Source organism: Nuphar pumila, chromosome 7 (genome assembly GCF_984573655.1).
Source record: "Nuphar pumila chromosome 7, dmNupPumi1.hap1.1, whole genome shotgun sequence".
Taxonomy (NCBI): Eukaryota; Viridiplantae; Streptophyta; class Magnoliopsida; order Nymphaeales; family Nymphaeaceae; genus Nuphar; species Nuphar pumila.
The window spans coordinates 50,390,735-50,411,558 of NC_143255.1; the positions used below are offsets into that span (position 1 = coordinate 50,390,735).

A 20,824-nucleotide genomic window follows, 5' to 3' on the forward strand; every position below is an offset into this window, starting at 1 on the left:
AGATGGAACTTTTGTCACTGAACAAAGTCAAAGTCTGTTTGATGATAAATTAATAAAAAATTCAGGTTACCTGATGCTCTTGATCAGGATTCAGAAACATGGTTGCAAAATTCCCTTAAGAAAATAGGACTCAAGCTGTGGGTTTCCAAATAAAAAATCTTCCTTCTCAACCATACAAAAATCCACATACAAGAACATTAAAATCCTATTATTGAGATAGTAGGTGCATTTGCATGAGAAACATAACAGCCATGTCCTTGTCCATTTTAAATGCTTTATCATTTACTGCACATGTAAACAGACCCTATCCTAACCTCACAAGAGGAGGAAAAAAGGAAAAAGAAATGAGGCTATGAAAAAGGGAAAGGGAGGAGACGACAATATACAAGTAAAAATTTTACACCCTGTCACATGCTTCCTTCTCCTCTATGGTAAAGAAGTCAAGCCTATTATCTGCCAACCTTGATGCATACGCAGCTTTCTTGTATTCATACCAGGTGAACTCCTTATATTTGGACTTCTCTTCTCTCAGAAACAATGGCAATGGTGCCAATTTTGCAGTCAGAGATGGAGCACCAAAGTAGATCATTGACAGTCTAGACTTCTTACCATTAGCCAAAACTCTGTGTCTGACGCTCCTAAATTTTCCATTTGTGAAAACCTGTGATAAGGTGCAGAAAAATAGAAACATCAAACACCAACAAGAAAAAAAAAACAATCTTCATCAAAAGGAATTGTTTTTCAGGACTTTTGTTTTGGTACCTGCATGACATCACCAACATTGACGAAGAAAGAGTTCTGGTCAGGAGGGACAGAGAGCCAGTTCCCATCTCTCATGCATATCTCTAGGCCTGCTGTATTGTTTGATCTCAAGACAGTTAGTATCTGTGGATCTGTGTGCTCCCCAAAACCAATGAGATTGTGCTTCAAAGCATTCAAATCTGGACATGGTGGATAATGATTCAGCCTGAACGCAGAGTCACTCTCTTTGTCCATCAAGTATTGGCTAAAGGTATTCCTTGGTTGAATCTTCAGCCCTTCAGCTATCAATTCAAGTATTTGACAAGCCAAACTCCTCACTGCAGATGTGTATTCATTCACTGCTTTACTGTAAAATAAGAAAATGGAAACCGAATGAGAACAAGAAAATGACATGCATCCTTGAAATACCAAAAAGGTCGAGTTTTCCTCCAAAAACTGATTTTTATTACCAGAAAGAACTTGGGTTGTATTTGGAAAGAGGCATGGATCCCTGAGAAGTTAGGGTAGGATCAGCCTGCAAGAGAAGGTACTCAATCCAGCCTACGTCCCCATTAGGCCCTATCCTTCTGTTACCATAACCAAATGGGCTAGCAGGTCCAGCTTTTTCCTTATCAGACAGAGGAAGTGAGAAGAACTTGACAGTTTCAGCCTCCAATATTGACATGAACTCCATTGGGATTCCATGATTGATCACTTTGAAAAAACTAAATTCTTCACATGCCTTCACTAGCTCAGATTTGCTGTCAGGGAGGGAGAGGTCTATGATAGGAATACCGGTAAAATTTGCTGGTTTCTGGTTTTTTATCAGAGAGAGCTGGTCTAGCGCTGGATTTGAGAGTACCACCATGGTTCTTGATTCAAGCCTGCAGCGAGAGAATGAGATATTTGGAGATGGATTGTGAAGTATCCTGAACTCCTGATGTGGGTTATAGAGATGAGGCAATTCTGGAGACTGGTTTAGGGGGTTTGGGTGCTCTGAACTGCAGTAAAGGATACAGGGTTGAGAAGATTGTGAAGCAATGTTGTGGGTGACAAACTTACAAAAAGAAAGATGAGGGAACAAGGGGGAGAAACTTGGTATGTGTGTGAGGGAAAGATGGAGTGCTATTTATAGTCTGTTGGAGGGAACGGGAGGAGCTATAATTGAAAGGTCAAATTATGCAAAGATACCTTTCATTTTTTATTTTATTTGTCATATCAAAATTGATTGGGACACTTCTAAATCAACGACAGTATCAAAGGGTTACAAATTTAAAACAGAGAACCTTCCCAATCCCAAAATTTTCTAGTGTACCAAGGTATCACTTTCCACTGTATGAGAGAGAGAGAGAGAGAGAGAGAGAGAGAGAGAGAGAGAGAGAGAGAGAGAGTTCAGTAACGGCCAACCATCGTAAAAGATACAGTGAAAATTTATTTTGAAAAAATGGTACATGTAGTATTAAGAGTGAATTTTAGGACTTGTTTCAATGAAGTAGTTGGTATCAAACCTCGACTCAACCTTTATGTATCTCTGTAGGTTTTTTAAATGATTTTGAAGGCAGGTTTTTACCCTCCCAGCCTTTGAGAACTGACTCAACATGTCGCTGATTAAGTAAAAAAATTAAAAGACAATTTCACAAATAAAAAGAATTTCATGAAAGTGACTATGTGGGTCATTTCTCTTTCCACTAATTAAAAAGACCATCACACACGTCTTACTCGACAGATGGTAGCATATTCCGCATTTGACGGCACTAATTACCACCTCCAACTCATATTCAGCCACAGATATATAAAGAGAGAGAGAGAGAGAGATCTAGTAGAATGTACATACTATAATAATGAGTAGAATCTCACCTATTGATGCAATTTTAGGTATTCATGACTATCCAGATGCTTTGGGATGATTCATCGAGGCTATATTTGAGAACCAGTGTTGGAGGGATATGCAAAGAGTTTGAGTAAAATACAAAAAACTTGACTTCAAGGGAAACAGATTTTAAAGGAGTTGCGAATTGTATGTATTATTTGAAAGTATAAGTAACTCTTCGAAGGATTCAAATTTTCAACACCTCCTGATTTCTCATCATGTTTGGCTGTAGGTGAGTGTAGTTGTAAGTAGAAGTGGGCAATGAGTCGGGCAGCCCGTTGGCTGGCCAGACCCAGCCTGCCTTGAGCCTATAAATTAAATCCAAGATCGGTTTTGTGCTCGCCTGTAGCCCGGCTTGGCCCCTATGTATATATATATTTTATAATATATACATGTATATTATGTATATATAACATAAAATATATATTTTATATATGATATAATATGTATATTATATATAATATAATAAGTCCAACCTGACCCGATTAGGCCCACCTCTACTTACAACTACACTCACCGAACAGGCGGGCTGTTGGCCCAGCCCATCAATTTACGGGTTAGGCTTTGACTAGGTTGATTGGGTCAACGACCCGGTCCATTAGTGAGTCGGGTTGGCCCATTGCCCACCCCTAGTTGTTAGCTTCTTAACTGCATTATTATTATAATTAATAATATGGTAAAATAAGCGAATATAAGATTTACTGAGGTAAACAATTTGAAGTATCAAAAATTTAGAAATCCACAGGAATCCTTGTGATTCAAGGATTTGTAAATATCTTCTCTTTATTAAAGGTGTTGAAATTTAAATTTTTTTGCTATTTGGAGTTGGCTGACTCCCAAACCAATATTTACGCTTCCCTCCAGTCCCCTCTCCCAAACACACTTCATATCCGTTTTGATCCTGCCACATCATGTACTAGTCTCTGATAACCTCCCAACTCCTTTGATACTTTTTTCTCAAACATAATGAGAACAATCGTTTTTTTTATAGACGGGGGATCCATTTGCCCAAGAATGCATCAGTAATGAGATTTTAGTCACCTAAATCAATTATTCTAAGGACAGATTTACTACAATCAATTTGTATGTATAATTTAGTTGGGACCTTTGCATGTAGATATGTTCAGCATGATCAATTTGTTCAAATTGTTCAGTAATGTATGTATAATTTGTTCAGCATGATCAATTTGTTCAGTAATGTATGATCAATTTGTTCAGCATGATCAATTTGTTAAGAATTAACCTTTGCGTGAAAAAATTATGTTTTTGTGTCAACCTTTTTGAAGCGTCATGGCCATCCAATTTTGGTCACTGCAGAAACTCAGTTATATGCCAGAATTTGAAAATCCAATCGCACTGACCATCCATTGTAGCTGATCAATTCATAGGTGCTCGAACCGAGTGCAAGCGCACTGACCATCCATTGTGTGCGGATGGACAGATGGTCAACACACAAAAAACATGAAAAAAAATGTGAAAAACTGCAAAAATGACATTTAGGGCACTTTCCAAGCGCCGCTAAAAAACAAAATAAAAAAATGTTGGGCACTCCCCTACGAAGCAGGTTATATGTCCCCCTCCCCCGGAACAGGGCAGTTAGCTACATCTCATGTTGGGGGTCCCAAAGAGCACCACGTATGTAAGCATGTGCGTCTCGTATCCTCATGTTTGTCAGCAATAATTAGCATTGGAGTTTGATGCGATTGCAAAGACTTAAGTACCCTCTCCTCCATTGGTGCAAAAAAAAATGACGATTCTTGAAAAGGAGTGGTTGTAAAGACTTAAGTGCCCCGAAGATGATTATTTAAGACTCAGTCTCTGCACTGTAGGATTATCTGAGAAAGAAATCTCTTCTGGAGGAGGCCATGAACATCAACCCTCTCACTCTCTCTCTCCCTTCTATTTTTGCTTCTATGCACATCCAACAGAAGATCTTACATTGCTCCATCAAGCACCGGTTGATCTGCACATTGACTGTTGTGGAGCCTGATTCAGAGTTTTTATACTTACAGGAGGAGGGTTTGGGGGCTCATCCCAGCGTGGGTAGCATCATTCAACTAAATGAGTTGTAGATCCTGATTCAGAGTTTTTACCCTTATAGGAGAGGGGTCTGGGGGCTCCTCCCAACGTGGGTAGCATCATTCAACTTGAAGAGTTGTGGAGTCTGATTCAAAGTTTTTACCCTTACAGAAAAGGGGGGTCTAAGGGCTCCTCCCAACGTGAGTAGCATCATTCAACTTGAAGAGTTGTGGAGTCTGATTCAGAGTTTTTACCCTTACAGAAGGGGGGTCTGAGGGCTCCTCCCAACGTGGGTAGCATCATTCAACTTGATGAGTTGTGGAGTCTGATTCAGAGTTTTTACCCTTATAGGAGGAGGGTTTGGGGGCTCCTCCCAACGTGGATAGCATCGTTCAACTTGATTCGTTGTGGAGCCTGATTTCGAGTTTTTGCCCTTACAGGAGAAGGGTTTGGGGGCTCCTCCCAGCGTGGGTAGCATCGTTCAACTTGATTCGTTGTGGAGTCTGATTTAGAGTTTTTGCCCTTACAGGAGGGGGGTTCGGGGGCTCCCCCTGGCACGGGTCCCGGATGTCGTGGTAAAAAAATGCACAGGGTATCATGGTGAGAAAGACATATGTTTGTTCGAAGCAAAGTTGGAAGAAATCAATGAAAAATCCAACAAGGAGCATGCCAGAATCAAGATAAAGGATGTCAAGCGAGAATGGTGTTGTGCAACTCAAATAACACAAAATAATAAGGGTCTGGTTTTTAGTTAAAATGGAGAATGAAATGATAATAAAAATTGCTTAAATTTTACAAAAATAAACTAGACTCAATAACGAAGACACCATTTTTTACGGATTTGGAATATGACCTTCGGTTAGGGAGATATAGCCCTGACAAGTTGGTCCTAATTCGGGTAGCGATTTACAGCGATTTGCTTACTGAATAACACTATAAATCGCTATAACGATTTGCGGAAGACACTACAAATCGCTATAGTGAGATTAAAAAACACTATAAATCGCTATAGCGATTTGCGGAAGACACTACAAATCGCTATAGTGAGATTCAAAAATACTATAAATCGCTATAGCGATTTGCAGAAGACACTACAAATCGTTATAGTGAGATCAAAAAACACTATAAATCGCTATAGCGATTTGCGGAAGACACTACAAATCGCTGTTGAAAAGCCGGATAACACTATAAATCGTTGTGGGGCTCGTTGGAGACACAAAAATACTATAAATCGTTGTAGGAAAGCTCGATAACACTACAAATTGTTGTTGGAAGGCCTCAAAAAAATTTGGTCCGGAGGGCGCTGCCCCTCGAGCCCCCGCCCGCTGACCGCGCAGTGGGATCCGCGCCGGGGGGGTGGGGGGGGACCCCCCTCCTGTAAGGGCAAAAACTCTAAATCAGGCTCCACAACGAATCAAGTTGAACGATGCTACCCATGCTGGGAGGAGCCCCCAAACCCTTCTCCTGTAAGGGCAAAAACTCTGAATCAGACTCCACAACTCTTCAAGTTGAACGATGCTACAATCAATGTGCTGGTCAGTCAGTGTTTGATGGAGCAATGTAGGATCGTCTGTTGGATGTGCACAGAAGTAGAGAGAGAAGGGAGAGAGAGTGAGAGGGTTCATGTTCATGGATTTCTCCAGGGAGAACTCTTTGCCTCCCTTGATTTCTTCTCTAGAGAGAGAGAGAGAAGGTTTTACAGTGTTTTACGGAGAAAGAAGAAGAAGACTTTGAAGAGTCAACATCATCCTCGACTTTCTGGATGGAGGACATGTTTGTCCTTTTTTTGAACGGAGAAAGAAGATGAAGACTTTGAAGAGTCAACATCATCATCGACTTTCTGAATGGATGACATGTTTGTCCTTTTTTTGAACGGAGAAAGAAGAAGAAGACTTTGAAGAGTCAACATCATCCTCGACTTTCTGGATGGAGGACATGTTTGTCTTTTTTTTGAACTGTTTGTTTTTTCTTTTTTGAATGAAGGATATTTTTGTCATTTTCTCAAACCATCAGTTTATGAGAAGAATAGCAACAACACCAAAGTCCGATGCAAAGTTATGTCAACATACACGGGAATACAAGCCCCATGTGCTTGTATATGTGGTGCTCATTCAAAGCCCCGAACATAGACGTGGGATTCAGTGAATCATCGGGGGGGAACATACACCACCCTCTCACTCCCCTAGGCCTCTAGTGATGTTTTGAAGCGCCAGTAAAGGGCTTTTTAAGCAAAAGTGTGATTTTGCACTTTTTTACGTCGTCCATCATGTAGTATCGAGTGCGAGTTGAAAACCCATTGATTGAGCAGCTACCAATTTCTTCTTTTCTCTCTCTCTCTCTCTCTCTCTATATATATATATATATATATATATATATAGAGAGAGAGAGAGAGAGAGAGAGAGTAACCCGTATCATCAAACGGCTAAAGTGTTCGACACAAATTAAACACTTTTGCATTTTTTTGGTTTTTATCGCGGTTCAGAACCATTGCTAAAGCATTTTTTTTTACACGCGGTGTGCAACTGCTAGTTTGATGCGTCTGGCGTCCGATGATACAGTGTTTCACACACATATATATATATATATATATATATATATATATATATATATAATATTTGCTGCCTTAAGGAATTCTTTAGTTGGAACTCATAAGGAGCGGTCAGCATGATAAAATAATTGGAATCGACCATTGGATCATAAATTTTTTATGTAAAAATATATTTTGTTGATGTTTAAAATTTTGGTACATCACCTCTCTCTTTCTCTCTCTCTCTCTATATATATATATATTTGGCTGGTGAGTACGAATCAAAGTGATGCTTGATATAGAGCTAAAGGATTTGGGACAGTGGGATGGGGGGCCTAGATTGTTTGATTGGATGTCACAAGCGTCACCTTGGTCTAATTCAAAGTTTGGTAACTCTCTGGGTTTTATGCGGATAGGTCTGCAAGCATAAGTACGGAAGGATGAGCCAGCGCGGATAGGTCTGTGCGCCGGAGACGGTGATAATAAAAAAAAAAGGTCAAAAGGTCACATCTGCTTTTTCAGCCAAGGGCCATCACGTGTGCTTATAAGCCCAAACGGGGTACGCATATGAGTAATCCTGGGCCCCACACGTACATTAACAGCACAATGTTTTTGAGGACACGTGGGTGGTTTACAAGGCGTTCATGAACCAACGGTGGTCACCCGAACCGCGTAGACAGGCTTGGTCCCAACAATGTCGGTAAGCACTTAAACTTTAGAAGCCAGCCACCGGGACGAGCCAAACGAGATCCCTTGAAATTGAGATCTTTGGAATGTTAGGGTTTATAATGGCTTTGATGATCCATCCTTCTTGGAACTTGGAAGGTCTAGGACTTTCAATCCAAACATGGATTAAGTCTAACCAATAATCCAAGCAGAAAGAAAATACCAAAGAAGACATGGCCTTGGCCATGAACATATATGAAAGTAGAGGTGTCAATGGGTAGGGTATGACCTAATCGGGGCCCACACTTTATCCAGTGCGATCAAGATTTGTAATGAAGAGAGAGAGAGAGAGGTTTGATTAGCTATTCGGATCGGATTCATAGGGTCCTATTAGCTTATAGATCTAAGTATGGTTTATGAAAATTCATACCAAACTCGAGTTTTGACTAGTATCTACAAACCTTTTAAAATAAAAACAGCAAAAACTGTTATTTTGTTGTGTCTGGTCCAGGTCTCATTGATGTGATCCTTATATGACCCAGGTACAGTTTCGCCTATGATAGATGCAATTGGACCTAGACCCAGTTTGGGTTTCGATCCACTGGGTTCAGTAAAGGTCCAACTTATTCACACCCTTATGGCTTTGTGTAGACATGAGCTAGCCAACTCTAGCTTTGTTTATTTGGACCATGAGACTGCTTCTTGAACTGCCATGGCTTGGGTCGACTTTGTAATATGGGAGTTCTTTAACAGACGTTTAACTAGTGGCATTGTGTTCTAAACCATGATCAGAAATGATATTTAACATGTCATATCGCTATTAGGCCACTTTAATTGTTAGGACTGTGAAATCACCAAACCTTTTCAGATTTTGCAAGGGTTGAAAATCAACGGCCTCCAATATACCAAAAAATTTCAACCCTCGTAAAAGCAAAATTTTACATGGAAAATACTAATCAAGAGTCAATTCCTACTATTTTCTCCATGCTAAACACATTCATGGGGTTAGATTTGATCAAAACAGCCTCCCACTGCGAGTGCCAATTAGGGGGTTCTTTACGAATTAGAGTACAAAATACTTTTCATATATCTATATATATATAAAGGTGGTAGCTGCTAACTACTCTTCTAGCTAACCACTGTGTTAATCAGGCTTTTTAAGGGTTTTTCATATTTTCTGAAATCTGACCGTATAGATGCGTTCTACATGCTTGATTTTGTAGGAATCGACTCTTGAATGATCTGATTCCGATGTGCCAGTATGTTTTTATAATATTTAAAAAATTGAGGGTCAAAGATTTTTTTAAATATTGAAGGCTTAAAAAATCATATTTTTTTATCAAAAAAACATTATGCAAGTATCGTTTCCTAGTAAATCGACTATATATGTATGATCATATTTAAATAACACAAAAAAAACCATAGAGAGCCCCATTAGTTATAAGAAAAGTGGTCAACAGCTACCACATTTCTCTCTCGCTCTATGTATATAAGTTATTATATATAAACTATATTTTATGTTATATATATAATAACTTATATACAAATATATGTTATATAGGTTGGCCCAGCCCGATTAGGCCCATGAGCCCAACCGGCAGGCCGTGGGCCAGAGTTTTCCCAATGGGCCATGAACCGAGCTTTGACTGAGCTGATCCGTCACCCACCCCTATATATGTACCTATATATTTGTTTGGAATCTAGGCAATTCTCACCCTCAGTGTGTATTTGGTTTGGATCTAGGCAAACCAAATCAATATAAGTCCCATACGAGACTCCAAAACCAAAATCCAACAATTTATATTTGGTATGGATTTAGGTAAACCAAATCCAACATAATAGTTGCACATGTTACTCAAATCAAAATTAAATCCAATATTTTTATATCTAGTATAGATCTAGGTAAACCAAATTCAACATAATAGTCATAATAGCACATGGAACTTAGACCAAAACTATATCCAATAATTTACATCTTATTTGGATTTAGTTAAACCAAGTCCAACATAATATTCAGGCACGGGACTCATATCAGAACCAAATCCAACATAATAGTCAAACATGGGCCTGAGGTTAGACTGAAAGTTGATTCAGATCCGGGTTCAATCCATACTGCATCCATATTTGACTTGGGCAATACTATATGTACATTTCGTATATGATTTGGTCAAGTCTTGTTGAACTCTTAAGTCAAAATTCTGTAAGAAAGCTGGAACCAAGCCTAAACCATTTACATCCTTATTTGTGAGGGTGCAAATGGATCTGTTTGGTCAGACCTTTGATATCTAAATCAGTCAATGGATACAAATTGTAAGTTATTATAATTAAAAGACCATATTACAAAGAAGTTGTTCTTCAAACAAGATCAAGGAATCAGGTAGAATTGCAAGCCAAATCCTTGAGGGAAATACTGGGATTTCCAAACAATCAAGTTGATATTTTCCTTCAAATACACTTCCACTGGATTCTAGTATTTGTATCTCCTCCTCCCAAGCACAGTCTCACAAGAGTTGACTCTTGGATGGTTCTATTCTGATAAGCAGTTTAAAAATCAACGGTCTAAAATCTTTATAAATATTCAAGGCTTAAAAAACAATCATGTTTTTCAACAAAAAAAAAAACATTTTTCAAGTATCATATCCTAGCAAATCAACCATGGTAGGGCCAGATTTGCAAAAAACAACCTGAAAATACCCATTTGCACATGGTAGGTAGGGATGGCAGTGGACCGGGGGACAACAGGGCTCTGCCCCGCCTCGCCCCGTTTGGACAGGGGATGAAATGCATGAAACGGGGATGAAGGTTAAAATCTATCCCTGTGCAGGGATGGACTTAAGCTTTTCCCCACCCCGCCCTGTCCCCAATCCTTTAAGGGATGACTATAGACTAAGGGGAAACGGGCCCCGCCCCGCCTCGCTCCCGTTTGGACGGGGGATGGAGACGGGGGTGGAGGTTGAAATTCATCTCCGTGCGAGGATAAAGGTTCGGATTTTGAAACAAGGCGGGGGTGGAGACCCCCACCCCAGTCCACTGCCATCCCTAATGGTAGGCGGACCATAAGCTAGAAAAGTGGTAGGCAGCTACCATTTTTCTAAACACACAAGCCTAGCCTATTAGCATCTTGCCAACCACTGGTTTCCAGCCAATCTGACACCAGACTCATGTTGGGCAAAGGAATGGGCTCTTCTTGTTCGTCAAAATGGATGTAGAATACCAAAGGATTCAAGCAACTTACCAATTGGGCTCCGCATGGTTAGTAGGAGCTGTCGGTGCACGTGTATTTTTGTTGTGGGACGTTGGAGGTTCAAACCCCAATGCTATGTTGAATAATAACTGGTGGGTCTGCCTAACCCCCAGCTTGCTTTTTAAAAAAAAAAACAAAAATGGTTTGATGTAACTTGACATACTGCCATAAGTTTCTAACCCTGCCAAGGTGTACCACTGGTACAGATTGAGATGTCACTGACTCAGTTACTGACATCACTGTCTGGAAACCTTTAGAGTGTACAGGACCACCAAAGTGCATAGGATCAGCTCTAGCTATAGATATTTTCAGAATTAAATTCAGTTTGGACGAAAATGTGCTTGAAGTTTTTTCTTTTCCCAAAAAGATTGCTACCAATTTTATCATAACCTTCCCAACTTCTCTTTGAGTTTGTAATTATCATCTCGTTCACTGATCACCAATTTTTTTAATTGTTTCCAAAATTATATTATTTCTAGAATAAATTTTTTGGTTGACACAAGTAATACCGCTTGATTAGTGCACATCTTGAGTGTGATGTTGCTTGTTTCGTATCACACTTTTGGGATATTTCTCCACATATCTCTAATGCATTAAATAAACAATATGTTTTAGTTTCTCAATAAATCGATTTGCTTTTTATTATAAGTCATAAAAATAAAAGAAAATTTCTTGTGATACTATCGACCAACAAATTTTTATTTTATCCTGATTTTTGCCAAGACATATCCAAAGCGTTAATAATTTCTGTTGTACAAGTATCTCCCTTTCCAACCTAAAATTTTTGCTTTATCCCCAATCTTCCCTGATAACTTTTGTGATGCTATTTTATCTTTATTTGAAACGTACAACCTAAAGGTTTTATTTAGGCCCCAATTGTGCCAATATTCACTAAATCTTGATAATTGTCTTGTACTCTCTCTCTCTCTCTCTCTCTCGTGCAGGATACGTTCCTTCACACAATTTTTTTTCTCCTAATAGGTATAACCGCAGTTTCAGTTTTTTTCCTTTTTGAGAAAAAGTGAAATTTATTTAATGCAAAGTCACTAATAAAAAAAATGAGAAACAACAAAAACAACATCATGTGTGGACAAAAGAACAAAGGCTGGGCCAGCCCATCCAAGATATATTAGAGCAAGCCATAAAAAAATGTACTCATGAATTGTTAGAATATATAGCAATATGCAAGGATATTCAATATTGTCATTTATTTCGAAGGGCAATCCTCAAAATTATTGTTTATTAAAGAATATGATAATATATATTTTTCAAGATTATCACATATCAATTGTTCATCCTGCTCTCATCTTGATTATAAAGATTATTTATCAGGATCTTATACTTGTATAAATATATGAGTTGAGAGATTGCATTATATAAAAAAGAAAGAAAGAGAGGATGTGGAGTTTTTCGATGATGTAGGCTTTTGGCCGAACCATACATATGAGTGTTACTTATTTATTTATTTTTTCTTAATCTCTTATTTAATTTTTATTCAATCAATTATTTTGTTTAAGATGATATCAAAACCGGATTAGATTCTTCTTCATCAATTTAAAATCTGTAGTATTCTTTTAAGCAAATTCGTATTACAAATATTTTCATCTTCATCAATTTTAACATATATTTTTGCATTTTTAAGTTGAGAGTTCTCTGTATTCATCCTCCAACTTGAGAAGGTATGTTGAAATCTATAACAATATAAAAGGATATTCTCAATCACATATGACAATTTTTAAGATCATTGCTCATCTTGGAGGTAGTTGCGGTCCTCATTTTTTAAGATGACTCATCCTTATTTCATATTGATTATTTTTTATATTAATTATAGATAAAATTTATTTATTTAGATTATGCACTTTTATAAATATATATATGAAAGATTGAATAAAAAAAAGAGAGAAGATGTGAAAGCTTTTTCCCGTATTGGCCCGAACCACATATATATATGAGTATTACTTTTTTATTTCTCTTCCTTAATTTCTTATTTAATTTTTATTCAATCAACTATTTATGTTTTTTAATGTGAATACTGGAGGAAAATCAAGAAAGACTAATCCAAAAACCGACATGACTACTTCAGCTCATTCCAAAGTCTCCACCATTTTTCCAAATTACACACTTCTTAATTAGATGAACGAAGCTGGCGAGAAACATCCAAACTGATCCCAGGCCAAGCAAGCCTTAAAAAAGAGTTGGAAAATCTTGCAGAATAAAAAAGAGATGTTCCGAGCCACACGCTTCATTCGGCTGTTAGGCCATGATGAAGGGAGGACCGAATAAGGTTTTGTATTTTGGTCTTCAGAAATTCAGACCACGGAGTGTTGTCCTTAATAAAGCGCCACCACCATGGCACAAGAGAGATACATTAAGCGAGAAAAGCTTCCATATCCGACTACAGCGTGGAATAGCAAGCAACCTTTTTCCAGGAAAATTAAGAGAGCGTAAGCCGAGCTTGATAACACCTCAAGGGAAGGTCGACCGCAGATGCTGATTAATGTTAATCTGGAACTTCCACTTCTTAGGAAGATGAAAAATGGAAAGAAGGTAAGGAGGAAGCTGGTAGATCAATTACCAATTTGCTTGGCAATGATATAAGTATGAAGCACACTAGGTATGAGTGTTAAAAGGTGACCTTCTGCCCCAGATCTCACCAAAGAGAGGCAGGCAACCGGGGGTTCCGAATGTCGATCTTCGTACCTAGGTAATTAATTGATAGGAAAATCAGAAACATGACAACCGAAAAGGACTTTAGACCAACCCAACCATCGCCTGCGGTGCATTGAGGACTGATTGGCATTTGTCCTCGATCGTTTGATAGAGATGGCCTCAAAAATCTTGATGTCGATCGACCAACCATGCATGATTCTAGCCATCTTCTGCACAGAAGCCTTCCCTGCATATTGTAAAGTGGAAAAGATTTCCAAAAAGTGCCGCAAAAGATTTCCCCATGATATCAAAGAGTGCTGACGGAGTCCCTCCCTACTAAGGCCAAAGTACTCACACCTCTGGAGCCATTGACAGAGATAGCAAGTTAGTCTGTAGAAATTAATTGTTTAGCCAATTAATTACGGCCAAATCCCATAATGTAATTACATTGACTGAAAAAGAAAAGCCCAATTAATTAACATAGCCAAAATCCTTGTTAATATCCAACTTGACGGGAAAAAATGGCAGACCTGAGCTCGACAAAGAATGAGCCACTCATCATTTGCCAAGACTGCACAGTTGTGAATCCTATGGCCTTTGATAAAAGTACAGTGTAGACTGCAAACGGGGGGCTCCGTGTGGTTGGTAGGAGCTATCAGTGGACGTGTCCTTGACGTTGCAGGTTCAAGGTACGTTGAATAGTAACTGGTGGGGGTCTGCCCAGCTTGTCTTTCAAAGAAAAAAAAGAAAAGAAAAGAAAAAATTGTTACTGAATGGCTTGAGCCTATTGGTCAATAGCTTGGCCAGAATTTTATAAAAATTCTGTCCAAAAAAAGAAATTTGCCTAAATTGACCAGCGTTCGAAGACAGTTATTTTTGAGAATGAGAATCGTGTCCGATATTTGTTGAAGACGTTAAGGAGGACACCATCATATAAGCAAAAAATCGTAGAACGTCTGAAGAAGATCTTCCTTGCAACTTTCCGGCCCAGAATACCTTGAAAAAATGCACAGGGAAACCATTAGGGTCGAGTGCCTTTCCCGAAGGAAGAGACCAAACCGTAGCTTTCAATTCTTTCAAACCACAGGGACGCTCAAGAAGTACAACTTAGTGAGGGGCTGAGGCATGAAAAGGCAAATGATTGAACCGCACAAAGATGAACGTCTACTAATGCATTTAGAGCAGAAGTGTCTTCTTTCTTCACCATATATAGGGAATTAATTTATACATATAATCTGATTAAATTCATGCTCATCTTTTAAAGGATGCAAATCATTCATCATTGATGGAATGCAAAGTTCAACTTGAAGTATTCAATCTTTGGATACCCTCATGTGCATGTTTCATTATACTCCAATAAATAGTATTTCTTTCCCAAAATAGTGATCCATTGAATCATTGTTAAGTCTCTCTCTTTCTTTCTCTCTCTCTCTCTCTCTGAAGTTGGAGTAAGGATTTTACGTAAGGTTCATGTTCATTCTATGTCAAGTATCTTTCTTGATCGATCCAAGATATGTCATCAATAACTTTGTTACTTTCCAATTAAATTATCTTTCTTTTCTGTTTGTAGTAAAACATAGTGATATATTTACTCCCTTCCTTTCATTTTAGAACATTCCTAAATAGTAACCATATTACTTATGCTGATCCCAAAGGCTTACTCCCTTAGTAATGCAACACCAGTGAAAAACCAACCACTAAACCATCCCTCCATTTGGAAGCTTTGTTATAGTGGTTCATCTTTACCTGATGTTCACTAAACATGGTGTGAAACTAAATTAGTAATAGGTGAGCTTTTCTTGTTTTTTTGTGTTGCAGATCGGGAGTGGGATGCTTTCCTACTCTTATAGGATATGTTTGGATCCATTTTTTTATCTGGATCTTTTGCTTACATTTGAACATTGTATCCATATTCAAAATTAGGATAAGTTTAGCATAATTAGAAAGTTGAATTATATCAGGAATAAATTAATCTGGTCCTTAAATAGATAAGAAGTGTAGTATATTAGATAGCTCAGAGTTGATGATTATGAGCTAATTCCTATTTTATTATTTCCAGATTTCTTACATAATAGAATTTCTAGTTATTTCCAGCCATTTTAGTTATTTTTATATAATCTAGTTTCACAGCTTAGTGTTGATTTCGAATCTGCGGGTTTCAAAAAATGATCTTCCATCAGCCCTGCATCATTTTGTAAACCATATATACCTCGAAACCTATATTTGTAATTAATGCTCCAAACTAGGCAAAGACTGCCATTTCTCTTTCAGTGACGACATTTATTGCCTACAAGTTTATGATACAGACTTTGATAACTTTGTAGAAGCATGAGAATCCTTCTCTTTTTCTTTTTTCTCCCCTTTGATTTTCCTTAAAAGTCAAGGCATTTCTAAGAAATGCCTGTCTTAATGACATTACAGTGACCCCTTCACTGGAAATTGAAAAAGAGACAGACAATGACATCAAAATACTTGTCTACATCCCAGTGATGCAAGTCACTTTTTTTACAATGGCAATAATGCTTTAAACGATCCCCTTTCAAGTGGCACTTGTGCAGCCACCAAATGTGAGTATTCCCCATGCAGAATTGGTCCCCTCTTGAGGGACTTTCCATCTCTTTGGGTCATTCAACTCCCATCATTGTCATATGCATCGAATCTTGGCATATAGAACACACAAACACAATAATTCGAGTTTGGTAATCTCATTTGTTGTTCTTTTTAAAGTGTGCGAAGGTTTAAAACAAGCTCAGGGTTAAGCTCTAGCTTCAGCAGTCTAAGATTGGCTTGTCTAGATTGTTTGGTAGCTCTAGCATCACATAGAAAAAGGATAATTTACGACTCCCAGTTGTCAATTATATCCTTTATCAGGACGTCAAATCAGTTTGAGAAACTTTCACAAGTATTCAATTAGTTTGTACTTATTTAGTATAAATTCGGACCATGACAAAAAGGACGCTATATATAGAAAAAAGACCTACAGCTAATACAAGTAATGCTGATTTTATTTTTTCTTAACGACCCCCCCCCCCCCCCCCCAAAAAAAAAAAAGAAAAAAAAGAAAAAAAGAAAAAGAAAGACTAACTGATTGATTGGGCATGATCAATTTCATGATCTTGGGCAATGACAAAATATGCTGAAGGAATATAGACATTCATGAATTTAGTCAAGTTTATGGAGAAGATATCCCTAGTAAGTTGTAGTACATGAAATTGCCATATTTCATTTCTATCAGCTAAGCATATGAGAGGGGTCTAAAGCTTGATTCATATCATTGTCAACAAAAGAATATTATTTTTTTAATTAAACGAGCTAGCTCAAACTTGGCTTAACTCTTGAAGATTCCGAGCTAGGTCTGAGCCTAGATATGCTGAGATCGAACAGTCAAAACTTAGCTCATTCAACTTGTTTACCAGCCTAACCTTACTTTCAGTCCCTGAAGTTAACCATATTTAAACACAAATTAGTCCATGTTTCATGTGATGCCAAAGTTGCCTGAAAGAAATGTTCTCCAATGGACTTAATTAATTTGGAATTGTCTCGTGGGATAGTTGAGTGAAATATCACTTGTTAAGAATGGCAAGTTCCACTTCAAGAAATCACATCTGGGTGTGATGTCACCAATAGTGCTAATGGCAATGCAAAAGTATATTAAGTACAACCATGATTATGATCAAATGTAAGTCAACTTTGGACACTCAAATTCTGCAAAGTATGTTGTGATTTGGGTTCTTCACAAATCAATAAGTTTTCTTTCTTATAGTGTTATAATGTTAGCGTCATTTCTTATAATGACTAAATTTTCCGTGTAGTGCAGCACAATAATTAAAGGCCTGTGGGCAACCCCTCACCCCACCAATATATAGGGTTAATATGGCCTACTAATGAAGGTACAAAACTAATGAGCTAGGAATCATATGTGCAAGTTGTATCGACTCAATCTAATCATATAGATGTGTTCAACATGGTTTGTTAGCTAAGGATCAAGCCTTGGATCATGCTTTTCTGATGTAAAATTGTGATCTTTTGAGTAATGAAATTTTGGCACATTGTAGGCTGTTAATTTTTGGACCTCTTTAAAAACCTAATTACTTGTTACAATCACATGATTCAAAACAAGTTTCTTACTAAACAAACCATGTAGATCACATTGGTAACATTTGATATAAAAAAATTAATTAGTTTTAAGAAAAAAAATGATTTCTACTCATTAGTTTTGTATATTTCATTAGTAGCCAATATTTACCATATATGTATATATATATATATATATATAGGGAAAAAACCTTTTCAATGGAAAACCCTTCCAAACCTTTCTAATAGATGTTTTATTGAATTTTTGATATTATTTTAAAATTTGGACGGTACCTATCTATATGCTTGTTTTTATAAGAATCCGTTCTTGGAGCATTTGATGCATGGATAAGTTTTTATAAGTTTCGAAATCAGTGGGGTATAATTTTTATAAATGTTCGAAGCTCCAAACTCCACGTACTAATTTTTTATTCAAAATTCATCACCCAAATCACCCAGTATCGATTTATAGTAAAGCTGAACTCATTTGTGCGGTCAGAATTTTGGAAAAAACAACCAAAACTTTTTATTGAAGAGTTTAGGAGGGTTTCATTGGGGAGGTTTTTTATTCTCCATAACGTGTAAATCACGCTTACGTGTCCATGAAAGAGACCTTAGTATATATATATATCTATGTGGCAAGAGAATCGAAATTACAAGTCAAGAACGCCTTTTTAGAAGAGACAGGTCCACATTTAAGAATACAGAGGGAGAGAAAAAAAATTAGAACTTTAATCGCATTGACCATAGTTTCCATGATCACACGTGGCAACCGTGAGTACTTGACGTGCTGGGCTGATAAACCCTCTTGGCCCTAACAGGTTAAAAGCGTGTCCATCAGTGATCATCCCCCACACGGCACACCGTTGGTATACTGACACGCAATCAACGCCCATTATTAGTGAGGATGGGCAGAAGCTATCACACCTCCCTCACTTCCACCTACTCCGTCCGTATCCCCATCTCTCACTTTTTAACTAAATGTCCACTTTGATTACACGGCAGATACCGAAAGAGGGACACAGTCAACGTCGCACCTTTCCTCTTGTAACGCGTAACCAGCTGTTCCTTTCTTCTAGAGCTTAGACTAAAAGCTTTGAGAGAAGATCAGGTGCAATGTGATGGCACCCTTGCACCTGATCATCGGCTGTTGGGCCTCACAGGAGACGGGCTGTAGCTCAAAAAAAAAAAATGAAAGGTGATCAGGTGCATCACTAGTGTTTTACAAGAGTGTTCCTCTTGTAACGCGTAACCAGCTGTTCCCTTCTTCTAGAGCTTAGACTAAAAGCTTTGAGAGAAGATCAGGTGCAATGTGATGGCACCCTTGCACCTGATCATCGGCTGTTGGGCCTCACAGGAGACGGGCTGTAGCTCAAAAAAAAAAATGAAAGGTGATCAGGTGCATCACTAGTGTTTTACAAGAGTGAAAATGCTGTTCATCCCTATGCATGTCACCTTGTGTTGGGACGTTGCAAGTTCAAATCCCAATGGTATTTGGTTGTATATATAATTGGTAAGGGTCTGCCTAACCCCAACTTTCTCTGTCAAAAAAAAAAGAAGATTCAAAACCAGAGTAGCATGGACTAGGGCACCCCAATCACATATCTTTGGTGGCTCATGCACACATACAAGAAAGGGGACGTAAACTGTTCATATCTTGGTTGAATATTGGAAGATGGGAGTTTGCCTGGCCCCTTTAGATTGTACCAGGTCCAGGGTCCAGATCCATCTCTAACTGGATTCTGTCTTGTTCGAATCAAAGTGTCTCTTCTCAACATGTTGTTCCGAGTCGTTTCCAATCAGGTTAGGCACTTAACTTCCTTAGCTATAAAGAATTCAGTGCATCAGGTTAGTGAAGCACAGACCAGCCCCAAACTAACTATAGTTAAGACATGCGTTTAACCTTACTCGAGCAATGGGGGCAGTGTGATGCGTGACTTAGGTCTGCTACAATTGAAGGTTTGAACAGACTCAGTTGATTCTCTCTCTCTCTCTCTCTCTCTCAGGGGTGGAAATGGGTCTGATACAAGCTAGATCATGTTAGATCCACACACAAATGAAATAGGAAGAAATCTGGAACCTGAATTTGGATTTGAAGTAGATCTGCTGTAGTAAAGTTGAATCCAGATCCAAACTTTATATGGTAGTACTGGATCTAGTATAAAAAGGGGTCAGAAACATGGCTATTTCTAATTACATGAAAAAAATTATAGGCAGATTTGATTTGGTTCAGATCTGAATGCGGATTTGGTTGGAAAATACTGAAGGAATCCAAACCCAAATCAGAAAATCTCCAATCATACAAGTCCTAATCACATCCGAATGTACAACCGGATTCTAATTTACGATCCATATCCAAAAGTAATCCGATATCTGACCAATCGCACACAAACACACAAAAAGGTACCAAAGTGAAAAAAGGTGAGTGCAAGATAGTTTACTGTCTTCTTTTAAAAAAAAAGGATCGTTTCCTGTCTATTTCAAATATGATTGGTGCTCAACAAGAAAGTGGTTATGTGGGGCACAGATAACCCAATTATTATTATTATTGAGGAAGTTCCAGTTGGAGACTCATATCAGTAAGCATTAAGCAGACCAACTTTATTGTTGATTACTTAACATAGCTATATATCTCATACTTTTAACACCAAATCTGGAAATGATTTATTTTTCATGGCATTCATTTTGGTTAGCTTGATCTTCTGTATATCTCCATGTACGGTATGATTATCCCCTACAAAATTGCACCCAATTTTAGTGAGATTTGGGTTCCATACATCTCATGGATAAGCATAAGCCATGGTTGAAGTCCTACATTCTGTTTAGATACTCCACAAGGATACGAGTGTGTAGAAGTTCTACAAAAAACTAGAATATAATGGATTTTTGAATTTTCTATTATTACAAGGATTTGGATTTTCACTGGTCTCTAAGCATGTGCATTGACAGGAATCTACTGAGTTTAGTTAACAAAGTCTGTCATAATGCAGCTATAGGGCAGGCTTTGCAGGTCTAGGTCTTGCAATGGATCAAG

At 38.0% G+C, this 20,824-nt stretch overlaps 1 protein-coding gene across 1 annotated transcript; it reads right to left on the bottom strand.

Moving 5' to 3' along the window:
• Positions 1-257: 257 nt before the first annotated feature.
• LOC149832231 (gibberellin 2-beta-dioxygenase-like) lies at positions 258-1,843 on the bottom strand. The gene is made up of 3 exons (XM_090012389.1): positions 1,212-1,843; positions 763-1,108; positions 258-661 (listed from the first exon to the last, which is right to left on the bottom strand). Exons 1-3 carry the CDS (start codon positions 1,607-1,609, stop codon positions 398-400), a joined length of 1,008 nt encoding a protein of 335 aa, XP_089868515.1. The 5' UTR covers positions 1,610-1,843; the 3' UTR covers positions 258-397.
• Between the last annotated feature and the right edge of the window lie 18,981 nt (positions 1,844-20,824).

Coding starts and splice junctions, on each gene's coding strand:
- LOC149832231 (XM_090012389.1), bottom strand. CDS start 1,609: ATGGTGGTACTCTCAAATCCAGCGCTAGACCAGCTCTCTCTGATAAAA. Junction 1,109..1,211: donor TACAACCCAAGTTCTTTCTG/GTAATAAAAATC, acceptor CTTATTTTACAG/TAAAGCAGTGAATGAATACA. Junction 662..762: donor ATGTTGGTGATGTCATGCAG/GTACCAAAACAA, acceptor ACCTTATCACAG/GTTTTCACAAATGGAAAATT.